At 33.5% G+C, this 16,569-nt stretch overlaps 2 protein-coding genes across 2 annotated transcripts; one reads left to right on the top strand and one right to left on the bottom strand.

The window, feature by feature from the left end:
- Positions 1-5,975: 5,975 nt before the first annotated feature.
- On the bottom strand, positions 5,976-8,214 carry LOC107482430 (uncharacterized). Its single transcript, XM_016102918.1, has 2 exons — positions 7,919-8,214; positions 5,976-6,456 (listed from the first exon to the last, which is right to left on the bottom strand). Exons 1-2 carry the CDS (start codon positions 8,212-8,214, stop codon positions 5,976-5,978), a joined length of 777 nt encoding a protein of 258 aa, XP_015958404.1.
- A 1,286-nt stretch (positions 8,215-9,500) lies between these two features.
- LOC107482438 (uncharacterized) lies at positions 9,501-11,549 on the top strand. The gene is made up of 2 exons (XM_016102931.3): positions 9,501-10,077; positions 10,938-11,549. Exons 1-2 carry the CDS (start codon positions 9,632-9,634, stop codon positions 11,416-11,418), a joined length of 927 nt encoding a protein of 308 aa, XP_015958417.1. The 5' UTR covers positions 9,501-9,631; the 3' UTR covers positions 11,419-11,549.
- The last annotated feature ends 5,020 nt before the right edge of the window (positions 11,550-16,569 follow it).

Here is a 16,569-nt window from a genome sequence, read left to right as displayed (position 1 = left end):
ATAGCTCTATTGTCAATTGTACCATCTGACCTACAATATCCGTCTTTTGAAGGATGTGCTTCATAGGTTGATTAGTTTGAACCTTTTATAGTATGGGCCTAGAAATAACGTTAGAGTCTTTTAGAGGTGAGGACAAAGGCATATGTGAACTTTTCTATCTTTTGTTAGTTTAGTTCGGCTCCTTGTAGGGACTTGCTAACAAAGTAAAGTGGTTGCTATCTGTTCTTGTCTTCTCGAATAAGAGAAAAAGTTATAGTCTTACTTGCAGCTGCTAAGTAAAGTATGGGTTCTTCTCCTTGAATAACTCAGGTGAGGATCGATGGCTGACTCCAGAAGTTTTTGAAATCTTGAAAAGCTTTATCACATTCCTGAGTCCATTCAAATTAACAACCTTTCCTATGTATTGAAAACAAGGGTAGAAACTTCAGAGCTGATCATGCTGAGAATTTGGACAAGGCTGCTAACCTTCCATTTAATTGTTGGACTTTTTTGAGGCATGTCGGGTTTTTCATCTCAAGTATTACTTTGCATTTATCCAAGATGGATTCGATGCCCTTTTGGGTGAGCATGAAGCCTAAGAACTTGCCGGCTTCAACTGTGAAGGTGTACCTTGAGAGATTTAGTCTCATCATGCGCTTTTTTATCGTGTTGAATACCTCAGCTAAGTCAGACAAAAAGATAACATCTTCTTTGGTTTTGACAAGTATGTCATCCACATATACTTCTATTAATTTTTCAAGGTGAGATAGAAACACCTTGTTCATCATCTATTGGTATGTGGCTCCAGTATTTTTCAAGGCAAAAGGCATCACCATATAACAATAGTTGGCTTTTGGAGTGATGAAAGAGGTCTTCTCTTAGTCCGGCTTGTACATCAGGATTTGGTTATGTCACAAATATGCATCCATAAAGTACAAGTATCGATATCCTAAAGCTGAATCTACCAAGGTATCAATGCTGAAAAGTGGGTATAGGTCTTTAGGACAAACTTTATTAAGCTCGGTATAATCAACACACATTCTCTATTTCCATTCCGTTTTTTCACGAGAACCACATTAGCTAACCACAAAGGGGATTCTACCTCCCTTATGAACCCAGCTTCTAATAAATCTTGGACCTGATCTTCAACGACTTGCGCTCTTTCGGAACCGAGCATTCGTCATTTTTGATGAATAGATCGTGAGCTTGGGTAACCGACGAGCTTGTGACTCATGAAGTCAGGGTGTATTCCAAGCATATCGGAGACCTTCCATGCAAAAAAAGTTAGAATTTTCTTATAAGAGTTTAATGAGATCTACGTTCAATTCTTTGTCCAGGTCTGCCCCTATGCTTGTTGTCTTTTCGGCTTGATCTCCGATTTGAACCTCTTCAGTCTTTCCACCAAGTTTTGGCCTCGGTTCTTCTCGTGATCGAATATCACCAAGTTTAATGGAGTTTACCTCTTTTTCCTTAATGCCTCAATGTAGGTTTAGGCTTTAATTATAACATTTTTGTGCTAACCTCTGATCTCCTCTTATGATAGCGATTCCCTATTAACATGGAAACCTCATGCAGAGGTGAGGAGTATGAAACAACCGCAGCAAGTCGGTTCAAGGTTGTCCGACCTATCAATGCATTGTAGGATGATGCTACACCAACCACAATGTAGCCTATACTTAAAGTTTTGGATTTCATACCTTTACCAAAAGTGGTATGCAATAGGATGAAGCTGAGAGGTCGGATTGGCATGTCTTCTAACCTGAAAAGAGTGTCGGGATACACTCTTAGCTCTTTCTCTTCTAACCCGAACTTGTCGAAGGCAGGTTTGAACAATATATCGGCCGAATTTCCTTGATCTATCAGGGTTCTGTAGAGGTTGGAGTTGGCGAGTATTGTTGTGATCACAATAGGATCGTCGTGGTCGGGGGGTCACTCCTTGAGAATCTTCTTTGGTGAATGAGATTGTGGGTAAGTCGGGAGCTTCGAACTTTTTCCCGACTTGCTAGACATCATTCAAATGTCATTTACGAGAAGACTTAGTTACTCTGCCCCATGCGAATCCTTCAACTATCATGTGAATATGTCTATTAGGGGTTTATGGTGGCCGTCTCGTCGACCCCTGTCTTTCTCGCCTCTCTTCCTTTTTCCCGGATCATCGGACCTTTCTGCAAGGTATCTTTCTGATCGACCTTCTGTGGCTAGTTTTTATATCACATTCTTTAAGTCATAGCAATCGTTGGTGGAATGTCTGTATAACTTGTGATACTCACAATATTCTGTCCGACTTCTACCTTTCTTATTCTTGATAGGATGAGGAGGTGAAAGTTTTTGGTATGGCAGATCTTCCTGTAGATGTCAACAAGGGAAACTCGCAAGGGAGTATAGTTATGATACCTTCGAGGTTTGTTCGAGCTGTACTCATCTTTTTTCTTCGTCTCCTTCTCCTTATCTCGAGCTTGATTGGAGGGGTCTTGTCTTGGAGCCGTTTTCTGAGTCAAGCATTATCTTCCATATTGATATACTTTTCTACTCGTTCTTGTACCTCACATAATGAGGTTAGGTGTCGCTTTGATATGGATTGATAAAACAACCCTTCTTTGAGGCCATTAACTAGCCCTATTATTACTGCCTCTAGAGGCTAATTTTGAATTTCTAAGCAAGCTTTGTTGAATCTTTTCATATAAGTTTGGAGAGTTTCTTCGGCCTCTTGTTTGACCCCTAGGAGACTAGGAGTGTGCTTGACTTTGTCTTTTCTAAATTGAAAATCGGTGAGAAATTTTTTTGCAAGAATGTCAAAACAAGACACCGACCTATGTAGTAAGCTAACCATTTCATCGCCGCTTTGGTTAATGTTGTCAGAAAAACTTTGCAACGAGTCGCATCGGACGCATTAGCCAAATACATCCGACTTTTAAAGTTACTGAAATGGTGTCTCAGGTTAGTCATTCCATCATAGAGGTCCATGTCAGGGCTTTTAAAGTTCCTAGGAACCCTAGCCTGCATGATCTCTTCTATGAATGAATCTTCTCCTCCAAAAGGACTTTTCTCTCAATCTGCATGGTCGCTCTGATTTCGAAGGTCGACTTCTAATTTCAGAAGCTTTTCTTCTAATTCTCTTTGTCGTCGCACATCCCTTTGCAAGTCTCTTTTAGCTTTTCTTTGTCGCTCTATCTCCTGCTCGAGTTGCTCTAATCGACCGTGGTGCCCGTGTACAAGTCCCATGATTTCTGTTGGGTGCAGGGGTTCCTCATTCTCTGGTGGATATTTTTTTGAATTGATTCTCCTGGGTTGAGAGTTTTCCGACGTCCCCTCCCCATTAGGGCCACTTGCTCTATCATGTCATGGAGGTATCATGAGTGCTCGATCATCATTATGAGGTTCTGGTTTTGATTCAGACGACGTGTGTCCGTCTTCAAACTGATCGTCCGCCATGGTTGGGTGTAGACTTCTAGGTCCTCGGCAACGGTGACAATGTTCTGAGTGCTACCTAAAACTGGGTTGCTTTTGGGCCAGAACATGAGGTTCAGACTCCTTTTGAGATAGTACCTGCAAGGAACTTCGAAGCTTAAGTTAGAAAAGGTTTTCAGGTTTTTAGTAGATTGGATTTTGAATATACTTGAGGGTGACAGTGTATTTAAAGTAGAATAGATAACCATCTTTTAAAATAGTTCCATCTTTGATGATGGATGACAGTTCCCTTTTTTTAGGAAAGTTATTGAGATCTATCTTCTAGATGAGTGGGAAATGTCTTAGGAGTTAGTTACTTATTCGGAGAAGTAAGACCAGACTCTTGTCGCGGTGTCCAACATAAGGTCGGGTAGGTAGTGTGGACCGAGTCTGATTCCTTAATTGGGACTCATTCATTTTGGCCTTGACTAGCATTTTTGGGCTGGATATAAATACACATTAAAAATAAATTAAACTATATATATATATATATATATACAAATATATTAGTAGCTAATTTTAGTGATTAATTTTAATGTAAGAATAATATTTTTTATTTTTTGAGTATAAAATTTCTATAAATATGGATATAAATTATTATTAGCCAAATAACAAAAAATAATAATAATTATTAATCATATAACATTATTCAAAGAAAAAACAGAAGAAACCAAATTTTTAGTGAATCAATATTAGCTAATTTTTTATTCTAAAAATTTTATTTTTTAAATTTAAAAATTCATAAAAATGAAAAAGTTTTCCTTTTCAAATCCTATATTTATTTTCAAGAACATTTTTTTATTTTTTTATTCACCGGATAATGCTATTTTTTCACAAATACAGAATAAAAACTAATTAATCTAATAGTCTAATTAGTTCAATTTTAATAACTTATGCATAAACATAGTATAGCTCTCATCCAAGGAGTCAATATACTATTACTTCCCATTATAAAGGATTTCAATTCCCACCAAGCATGAAATAGATAGAGTACGTCGAATAGAAACTGTATGTCACATGAAGATAATAAGCTCGGAGCGAAATTTGTAATCACTTGTACCAACCAGTTTAGTAGAATCAAATTTAATAAATTGCAACATAATTCAATTAAGGGCACGATTTATACAAAGATGGAAAAAATCATTTTTTTTAAAATTGTTTATCTGGTTAAAAAAAAATACTCTCAAAATACAAATTAATAATAAAAATATAAATTATAAATAAAATTGAAGATATAAAAAAAAGAAATAATTATATTAATGACTCTAATTAATATTAATTCAAAAGACACTAAATTTTTTAAATTAATATAAAATAAGTTTTTTAAAAATCTTAATTTTACAATAAATTTTATCTATATCCATATATAATGGCAAAACCTGTTTTAGTGTTCAACATTTTTTTAATTTTGTCCTTTCTAATCATCTATTCTACTATAGGTCAGTTATTCTATGTTAAAAAATTTTCATTACCTCACCTCATCTCTTATCACATACATTTACATTCTATCTTATCTCATTCATTTACATTCACATAACTTCTATAATTATCTCTTTCTTCTCTTGCTATCTCTCATATCCAACTACTGTTATTGCATAATAAAAATTTTTTTTCTTTTCTTATCCATCTTCTCTTGCATGCATCCTTGTCATTTCACTTAAATATAACGTAAAACTAATATAATTTATATTTCCGTTGTCAAATATTCATAATAACAACGGCGGAACTGAGTCTAGATAACAGACCGGATAATAATAATATGGATAAGAATTCTGTATATTTATTTAATTTAATAATAGATTTTTTGCTTAAGTTTTAATTCAATAAATCTTTAATTATTGTACTAAATAATATTGTTATAATTATTATATTATGTTAATGTACTTTAGATTTATAACAATATATAATGACAATACCAAAAATTTTGGTGTCTAAATTTAAGTTTTAATATTATTCTTAAAGAGAGGGATTTATTATTAAAAAGAATTCTCCTGTACAATGGTCAAGTTACTCTAAATAAAAAAATTTTCATCTATTTTAAACAGCAACTTCATTAAAAAATTTTTATTGGATATAAATCATTGTTGCAGATTTTTAAAGAATAAAAGTAAAATAGTTTAAATAGGACAATTTTTTTAAATATAAAAATATTTTTTAACTCAATAGAAAAGTGGTTGAACAGGTATAGTAGTGCTTGTTGAGGTGCTAGTTCAAATAATTCAAAAAATAAATAAAAATAATTAGACTAAAAATAAAATAATTAACAATAAAATTTAGTAGATTAAATTATAGATCTTTAAAAATAAAAAATATTAAAAGAATTATAAAAATTATAAATACAATATTTTTTAGTAAAAATAACATTTTCAATTTATATCACCTTTCAAAAATTTAATACATAACCGTCAATAGAAAAAATCAAACATCTTTATTTAAAGATGTTTTACACTTCTTTGCCTAAGTACAACCACTTGTCTCACCATGCATGGTCTTATTCATTATTACATTTTTATTCTCCGAAATATATATATAGTGCCCTCCAACTATTATTAGTACTCACCATTAACAACCCTCTTCTTGTTCATGTTGAACTTGCTGACGTCACCAACACATGCGTTCTTGAACAAGCCAACATCAGTGACCCCACGAATCAATTTGTAGCCGCGGCTCCTGAACTGATCCGGACCGTCAAATGGCATAGCGAAGCCAGCCAAGTAGGGCCCACCGCCCTCTTTCCTCTTCATTCCTAAGACGGTGCTCTCAATCTTCCTCATCATCTCTTTCACCTTTTCATTTCTGGGATCGTGCATGCACCCAACACTTGCACTCAGATCCAACGGTCCAACCATAATGCCATCAACCCCATCAACGGCTGCAATCCCTTCTACGTTTTCTACGGCCTCTGCGGTCTCAACCTGACACAAGATCAACAAGTCTTTCTCGTACTTCTTTGCGTAGCTCTCGTCGATTCCAAACCTTGAGGCTCTCACAATTGGTGTTGCCACTCCACGAACTCCATTTGGAGGGTACCTGATACAGTTTTTATGTCATTTTTAGGAGTCCAAGGATATTCTAGCGCTAGTGTTCAAATGTAACATAATTTTGTCCTAACTAAAAGATTCCCTTAGTCACTTAGACGGAGTTAATATAGATAATATTGAATAAGTTTGAAATTTTTAAGGCAAAAATACCATATTAAAGAGTTTGGAAAAAACAGATCAGTCCTGAATTGGGGATAATGTAGGCAACAACAAAAAAGTTTGAAAAAAATTGAGATTTTGAAAAAATATTCAAGATAAAAAAAGAAAAATATTAAAGAGTAAGTAAAATTTATTATTTTTAGTAACAGTTAGTTAATGATATTTAAAAATATAAACTAAAAATAAATCGTCATATTATTAAACTAGAAAAATAGATTGACGAACTAAAAATGCTGGTAAAAAATAATACATTCTACTAACTTTTAAATTTTTTTCAAAAAAAAAAAACTTACAAGTTGAAATTTTTTACATTTTTAATTAAAAAAACATTTGTATACAACCACATCTAATTTATTAGCAAAAATAATTGCTTTTAAATTTTCTATTTAAATACATTAAGTTGATTAATTAAAAATCAATACATAAAAAATTTCTTCGTTACATTTGGTTCCTATGATAACCATCTTGGAAATGCGCATAACTTGTTTCTAAATTTGAAATCTGACGTAGGTGTATAACTTGAGAGACAAAAATGTTATTTATGCAAGAAAATTAGTTATGATAAAAATATAATACATATATAATTTAATTAATTTTTAATATATATTTTATATTAATAATTAATTTTAGAGAAAGTATAGGGAGCCAATGGCCTAAGCGTACAATGGAGGTTTAGGAAGTATTAGAGATATGAACATTAGTGTTATGTTGTCTTGTCAGGTTATGCTTTTGGGATAAGTAGTTTCATGATGTGGTATTAGAGGTCTAGATCCGAAAGGTCAAGAGTTTGAACCTTGGTGAACCCCAAAATCAGTTTTTTATAACATGAGATGTTTATTATTATCCCTGGTATCCGAATGGTTATTCTGGATAGTATGAGTGATATTCATTTTATTCATAAACTAAAGATTTAGCCCATTATACACATTGTACGCTTAGGTCATTGGCTTCCTAGTACTACCCTTAATTTTAATATACACCTAGTCGCCTGATTGAATTCGAGAAGGTATATTAAATAAACAATGAAAAAGATATGTAAAAATCAAATGAACAATAATGTTCATTTTAAAGGTCTATTTTAATTTATTTAATTTGAAAAGATATCATATGTACTATTTTTAATATATTTTTTATATTTTTATTTTATTATTAATTTTTATTTTGCATTTTACGTTTTTTTTCTCTTTTTTTTTTCCTTTACGTTAATTTTTTTCTTTTTTTTTCTTTTACGTTATTTGGAGATGCCTCCGAAGCCGTGCTCGAGGTCGAGGATCACAAAGTCATAGCCAGACCATCCCGCTATCTCCACCATGGTCGGACAGAAGCTAAGAAACGACATGCCGTACAGGCAATCGCCGGCTTGGAGGCGAGCTTTGATGGATTTCGGTTGATTGACAGTGGCGACGATGACTTGGTTGGCTTCGTATACTGCATGGTCGTTGTTGTGGTGGTGGCCATTGGTGTGACGGTGGTGGATATCGTTGCTGTTACAGTTGCCGATGCCACTGTCCTTGGTATTACCGTTGCCGTTTATTTTAGTGTTACCGTTGCCGTTGACGTTGATGTGGTAGTTGGTTTCAAATTCCATGCTGCGCTGAGATGTTGGTGAATGGTGAGGTTAATTGTGGGTTTGGTTGCTAATAGTAATAAGTGTTAGGGGCACTAGAGCAATAAAAGCTAGCTTAGGGGGTGCTTAGCTTAAATGCTCTAGTTCAAATTTGTGGTGATGAAAACTTTGGGTGCATTGGCATGTTTTTATAGATGAAAACTTTGGGAGCTTGGTATGGACGTGCATGCATGTTGATTGGTGGGACGTTGTCGTCATTAATGTTACTGAATTATTTTTGACATGATATTCTCTTCAGAAATCAGAACATTGGTTCTGTCCTGTTTTGATTTTCTGTTTCCTTTTTTGGTGGTGGTAGGATAGTGACTAGTGAGCAAGAGCATATCATTGAAGAGAAAGTCTAGGGGAAGGTAATTTTTATATTTTGTGGTTAGCATTTAACCATAAAAAAAAAGTGAATGATTTTTTATTATTAGATGTAATCTTATACCATTAAAAACATTATTAATAATCAATTAATAGTTATAAAACACAAAAATTACTGATCCTAGCACTCCTCATCATTGAATTCAACATCCCTAATCATGAATAGATAGGAGTATGGACTGCACCTTTAATTTGATTTTTGATTGATATTATATCACGTTATTGGATATAATCTTATCCGCTACACTATTGCTCAGGTTTGATTGTACATGATTATTAATTATAACAATTTTATTTTATTTATCCGCTGCACCAAATTTACATGATTATTAATTTTAAATTTTTAATTATTAATTTATAACTCGATTTTTTTAATCAAAATTGAGTGAATTTGAGACTTTAAAATGACTATTGCCCCTTTATTTTATCATCAATAATGGAGTTGCTGGCCAATATAACGGATGTTATCCTGTTAGTAATTGAATCAATGATATGACTGCCCAAATGCAATCATGGATCATCAGTACCTGCCCACAATAATTAAAGCTTCAGAATAATCAACAATGGGCTAACACATGCTCCTCTTCAATTCGTTTCAGCAAGCAGGGATAATATCATATACGGATTTCAATCGTAGACCCTCGCTCACTGCCCTATATTGAAGCCACAAAAAAGAAGGCACGACCAATAATCAATATTATGATTTCTGAGGAGTCCATCCACCACAATGAGCATGCATGCATGCAACCCCATACCAAGCTCTCAATACAACAACAACCTCTTTGGCTATTTCCCCCTTCATTATTATACCCAGTTTCCCACTATAAAAAGAACCCACCCTCACACACTTTTCGTCACCATCACAAGTAGCCAAGCCTCAATAGAGTTATAAGCTAATAAGCTTGGCTGGATAGCTAGCTAGCTTTCATCACTTAGCAAAATCAACAAAGGCTAGCTACCTAGCAAGTCTTATTAATTAGTTGACTAGTTATCTTCTTCATCATCAAATAAAATGGAAACCATCAACCACATCATCAACGGCAACGGGAACGACAATGGTAATAACCACGGTTACACCAATGGTAATAACCATGCCGTATATGAAACCGAAAAAGATACCATCGTCACCACGGAACGAAAATCAATCAAAGCTCGCCTCCAAGACGGTGATTGCTTGTACGGTATGTCATTTCTTAGCTTCTGCCCGACGATGGTTGAGATAGCAGGATGGTCTGGCTATGACTTCGTTATCCTTGACCTCGAACACGGCTTCGGAGGCATCTCTGAAGGCCTGCGATGCATCCATGCACTCACTGCGGCCAACACACCGGTCATCGTTCGTGTGCCGGAGCTTTCGCACGTGTGGGTCAAGAAAGTGCTCGACCTTGGTCCTCAAGGCATTATCTTCCCCCTCGTTGATGGCCCCGAATCAGCCAAGAAGGCCGTCTCCTATTGCAGGTATAAGTCAATAATTACCGTTTTGATCCCGCTACGAAATGTAGTCAACTAGTTGAAAAAATAGGTCCATTTCGAAAAAAGAAAAGAAAACAACCCTCACTACTCTAATCGATTGAAATTCGATAAAATAGAGTAGTGAAAATTTATTTTTTATTTTGTTTTGTAATAAATTTATTTTTTAATTAAATGGTTAAAATTGGTTTCACTCCTAGTTAACTCTAGCAAAATCATATATTATTTTTCAACCACGTTAATTACATAGTAAAACTGAATTTTCAAATCCACTATTGACATATAATATATATTAAAAAATATACATTAAAAATAAATTAAATAACACATATATTTATTTACAAAAATAATATCGACAAAAGAGTTACAATAATAAAGTGATTAATTTTATAATTATGTTAAATATATACTAAAATCAATTATTTATATAAAATATATTAAAATATAAAATACACATTAAAAATAAATAAAATAATATATATATTTATACACAAATATATAATAACTAATTTTATTAACTAATTTTAGTATACAAAAAATATTTTTATTAATCATAACAAGTTACATAGATATATTTATAAAAAAGAGGTGATTTTAAATATTCTATAAACATAAAAAGTTATTTAATAAAAATAATTATTATATATTTATATACATATTATTTACATAGTTTTAGTAAAATAACCATTTATCGAATAATCAAATTTTATTTATGAACATCAATATCCATACCTTTCAATATAATAGTTTATTAGCTACTCAATTTTTAGTATATACATATATCAAATTGAAATATGAATATATTGCTGAACTACTAAACTAATAATATTACATACAAATTATGACAGGTACCCTCCAAATGGAGTTCGTGGAGTGGCAACGCCGATTGTAAGGGCGTCAAGGTTTGGTATTGATGAAAGCTACGCAAAGAAGTACGAGAAAGATTTGTTGATTCTGTGCCAGGTAGAGACTGCAGAGGGAGTGGATAACGTAGAAGGGATTGCAGCCGTTGATGGGGTTGATGGCATTATGGTTGGACCGTTGGATCTGAGTGCAAGTGTTGGGTGCATGCACGATCCCAGAAATGAAAAGGTGAAAGAGATGATGAGGAAGATTGAGAGCACCGTCTTAGGAATGAAGAGGAAAGAGGGCGGTGGGCCCTACTTGGCTGGCTTCGCTATGCCATTCGACGGTCCGGATCAGTTCAGGAGCCGCGGCTACAAATTGATTCGTGGGGTCACTGATGTTGGCTTGTTCAAGAACGCATGTGTTGGTGACGTCAGCAAGTTCAACATGAACACCAACAAGATCAACGGCCAGTACTACTAGTTTTCCAGGGTATTAATTGAGGCATAATATAGTGTTGAGAATATATAATGAATAAGATCTCTCATACGGTGTAAGAAGTTTTCTGAACTTGTTCTGTCTCTTTTGTGTTTTAGAAATGTTACGTTGTTTCAACTTGCAATAATATATTTTTGTTTATTTAGATAAGAAAAGAATTGGGTGCATGTGCATGACCGTACCATTTCACTTTCATCAAATTTAAAGATAGGAAAAGGAAAAAACAATAAATGAAGGAGTAAAATAAAGAGAAATTTTTCTATATTTTTTAAGCACATTTAATATATTTTTCAAAAACAATTACAACTGCTCAGTTGTAATTTTCTTTATATAAATTGTAATTATTATAAATAAAATTTTTCGGATTTCCTTCTTCTTTGGTGGAGCACATTTCAAGAGCATGCACCGGCTTTTTTTTAAACAAATAAAAAAATTTTATATTACTATTTTACATTAAAGAAATAATGAAGAAGAAAAGATAGACACAAAATAAAAGAACGCGTAAAAATAAAAAAAAATTATTAATAAAACAGGAAAAAAATAAATTACAATGTAAGTGTTTGAATTCAAAAAAAATTACTTAAAATTTTTTATTTTTATTCTGTAATACTAAAGGGTTAAGAATTTTTTGAGTTTTTAAATATTTTTCAAAAGAACTAAACTCTTTTACAATATTAGTCTAAGATTTATTTATAAACATTTTATGTTAACTGATAGTTACACTTCATATACCATTTTTGGCCAATTTGAATTATTTATGTAACTGTTGCCGCACTCTTTGCTTAGTTGATTGAAAATCCTCATAAGTAACTAAAATAACTAAATTGCTAAATGACTTAATTAATTAATTAAAAATAAATATCGTATTATAAGTGTATGGAAATATCAACATATAATTATAAAAAAGGGATAAATATGTCTATGAACTTTTGTTTAGCACATCTTTTTATTTCTGACCATTTAAAAATGTTTTTAAGTTCTTTGCCTCTTTAAAAATTGAACATATAAGTCCCTCCATTCAAATAGATGATCATTCCTCTTCATTCAACAGTTCATTCATTCGGACCTCGCTGTCTTGGTTCTTAGCTGATTTGCTTCCAACATCGGTTTCCTTCTCATGTTACAAATGTAACAACAGTTAGTAAGTCAAGATGAAGTCATCAAACAATGTACACAACTCTTGCCATATATAGTTGCATTGTTTTGTGATTCATGAACAGGAAGTTGTTTAAATATTGGATCTAAGTATGATTTAATTTTAATTGAAGTTTCAGTATCTCTACATTATGTTTGAATTATGATGCTATTACTATTCTTTTGGTTTTGTACTGCGCACTAATTAATACAAAGAGTAAGATTATGCTCTTAGTTTCTTATATGAAGTTTAGAAGCTGAAGAATTACTTTTTCAATTTTTGGTTTTGATTTCTTAATCTGACCTTAATAGAAGAAAGAGGTTTTGATTTCTTAATATGCTCTTAGTTTTGATTTCTTAGTTTCTTAGTTTTGGATTGTGAATTTTGGTGGCTAACATTGTTCAAAGATGCAAATCAAATTTGCCAAAGTTGCCATCAATGCAAAAAGTTTGGAAATGCATCCCAAAGGGATGAAATGTCCCACCAACTAATCTTGTTTTGCAAAATTTTTTATGTATAGGGTATTGACTTTATGGAGCCATTTCCGAACTCAAATGGGTTCTTAGACATTTTGTTAGCTATTGATTATGTGTCAAAATAGGTGGAACTGTGGAAGTAGTTCCAATCCGAACTGATGATGCTAACTAGGTTGCTTCCTTTGTGAGGAACAACCTCATTTATCGTTATGACGTTATGGGTCACCACGAGAATTCGTGGGTGACCAAGAAATTCATTTTTGTAATAGGAATTTGAAGGTGCTGATGAGAAAGTATGATGTGATTCATAAAGTTGCTACTACTTATCATCCTTAGGCCAAGTTGTGGTTTCAAACTGTGAAATCAAGAGGAGTCTGAAAAAGATGGTAAAACCCCAAAGGAAAGATTATAGTGCAAGGCTAGGAAATGCATTGTGGGCCTACTGAACTGCATACAAGACACCAACAGGAATGGTTCTATTTCGGTTGATTTACGGCAAAGCTTGCCATCTTTTTGTTAAATTGAGCACAAGGTCTACTGGGGGGTAAAGGAGTGCAATATGGGCCTGCAGAAGGCGGGTGTGGAGAAAAAATTACAGTTGGAGGAATTAGAGTTCCTGAGACTGGAGGCATATGAGAATGTCAGGATCTGAAAAAAATCAAGGCAGTGCATGATCGGAACATTCGGCGAAAGAAATTCAGAGGTAGTAATTTGGTACTACTCTATAATTCAAGGTTGAGGTTAATGCTAGAAAAGATGAGATCAAAGTGGGATGGCCCATAAAAAGTGAAAAAGGTTGAGTCCTATGGTATGGTTCGTTTGCATCATCCATTAAGTGAGAATACTTTTAATGTGAATGGGCATAAACTCAGGCTATATCACCATGCTAACCCCAAGAACAACAAGGAATTAGAGGTTCACCTCTTAGAGGATCCTCCCAATGTAAAGGATTGAGCTTTATGCTCGTCCAACTTAAGGATGTTAAAGAAAACTGCTAGGTGGGAGACACCCTACCATAGTATGATCTTCTACTTTTTCCTCTTTGTATAAAGTTCATTACTAGTTTTCCATTTCTTCTTAGTTGCATTTCTTAGATTTTATTAGTGGAATTAAGGTTTCGAAGTGTTTTCCATTGTTTTGGTTGTTTGTTATGTGGTCATAAGGTTTTATTTGATGAAAAGGAGCAAAGATTGCTAATTGCAATCACGCGTATGCATACATAACCCATGCGTATGCATCATTCTCCAAAATGTGCCATATCATACGCACATGATTCATGCGTACGCACTAACACCAAACCATAATGAAAGTATTTTTGTGCGAGTATCGTGTAAGTACTATGCGTATGCACGATGCAAAACCAAAATGAAAGTGTTTTTGTGCGGGCATTGTGCAAGTACTGGGTGTACACATAATTTCAAATGTTTCAAGCCCTTGTTTTTGAAACACATGCACACGCACAACCCCCAATTTTGCCCAAGTCGTGCGTCAAATGGTAGATGCGTATGCACAAAGTCAAAAATACATAACTTCTGATGTGAGCCCTAACTTTCACAAAACACACACAACACCAGTTTTTTCTCTTCTTCTCACCGCCACCATCCACCATCAATTTTCATCACCTCTATTTTGTCGGTGAGCCACCGTCACCGCCAGCCACCTTCCTCCTTTCCTTCTTCTTTTCTTCTTCTATTCTCACCTTCATAACCCTCTCATCAACCCACTTCCGGCAAGCCATTGTCACCGGGACTACCTCCTAGTTGACCATTGCAGCTACTTTGCTCAGCTGAATTTTTATCACCTCTTCTGTTCGGTTTCTGCTTGCTCTGTTCTAGGTTTTAACTTCATTTTTATTTCTAATTTCTGTTTAGTTTGATTGATATTATTGTATTAGTTTATTTTGTTTAGTTAGTTGGTTTGATTAATTTTTATTTTTAATTTCTGTTCAGGTTCATATTAGGATTAGAGTAGCTTGTATATATTTGCCTATGCTTTTATGTTCTCAGAGTTGGAATTTAATTTGTTTTTCAATTTGTGTGGATTATTTGGACTGTTATGATGCTAATTATTCTAATTTATGCTTTTGTTTGATTCTTTGATGATTAACATTGTGAATTTGGTTGCGACAAACTCTTGGCTGTGCCATTTTATGTATTATAGGATGATATATACCAAGTGTTTGTTAAAAGGATCCAAATGGATTATGAATAAATTCTGGATCAGGTCTTTAAGAATCAATGCTTATTCTCATATGATACTCATTCTTTATGAATTGATAGGGATTTGATTTATCTACTACAATGAAAAAGATCAGGCAGTAGACGTGGAGGCGCCCCAGTCTCACCAGCCTGAGAACAATAGAGGTAGATATCCGTAGCATCCTTTACTCCCCGGTTCGATATTGAATGCACAGAGGAATGTGCAAAATTTTAAGTGTGGGGAGGTCAGTGACCGATATTTTTTTGGATGTGACAATTTTCTTTCCAACACCTAAACTCTAATTTCTTTTGATAATTGTGATATTTTGTATTTTGAGCTATTTGTTTGTATACTTTATTATTCTGAATTTTTCTTTAGTACTCTTGCATTTTAGTTGGTCTGTTCATAACATAAGGCTTTATTTTGATTCCTAATACTCTTTTTAAGATGATTTGTACATATTTCTTTTATCTTTGTAGTTGTGATTGGATGGATATGGATTATATGACCTAGGTAACTTTTTATATGCAGGAGATAACTTGGAATAGTATAGAATACAGAGAAGAACTTGGAATTTTGATTTTTCATCCAATCACCCCTTTGTATGTAAGCATGTATATAATTGAGACCATCATTTCTTATAAACTCACTTGTCTAAATAGCCTACCTTTTTATCTACCATTATTAGCAATTTTGAGCCTATTTAATCCCTTTTATTCTTAATTTTTAGCTCATCACTAATCCTAAGCGAAAAATAATAAATGTTCTTATTCGGATTTTTGATTAGTTTAGATTAGTGTGTGAGTGCATTATGTGAACTTGGAAAAGGGAATTTGAGAACTTGGTAGAAGAGAAAGATATAATTTGAATTTATTGAGGATTTTTGGAAAGTAAGTTCATTTTCATGCAGTAAATATTTAAACCATGTGCATTTATCTCTTTTATGTTTTAAGTTTCATCTTAAAAAAAAAGAGAGTAAAATAGTAAGTGGATATACTTGTACATAAGGAAACAAAAGGAAAAAATAAAAAGGGCATACATCATACCCTAAATAGAATTTTGGAAAGCAAATGCATATGTGATAAATCTTGATAATTGCACATTAGGTAATTGCAGAAATGACTGGTGCTATGACCAACTTAGCTTTTAGAGTCTCAAACGTCTGCAGACACTCTATGTCAAAGACGAATGGTGTGTCGGCAGCCAGCAAATTACTCAGAAGTTTTGCAATTTTTGAAAAATCCTTTATAAACCTCCTATAGAATCCTGTGTGCCCCAGAAAGCTTCTGATTACCTTAATATTGGCAGGTGGTGGTAATTTTTCAA

Source organism: Arachis duranensis, chromosome 1 (genome assembly GCF_000817695.3).
Source record: "Arachis duranensis cultivar V14167 chromosome 1, aradu.V14167.gnm2.J7QH, whole genome shotgun sequence".
In the NCBI taxonomy this organism is placed as follows: Eukaryota; Viridiplantae; Streptophyta; class Magnoliopsida; order Fabales; family Fabaceae; genus Arachis; species Arachis duranensis.
This window is presented reverse-complemented; position numbering and strand designations above follow the sequence as displayed.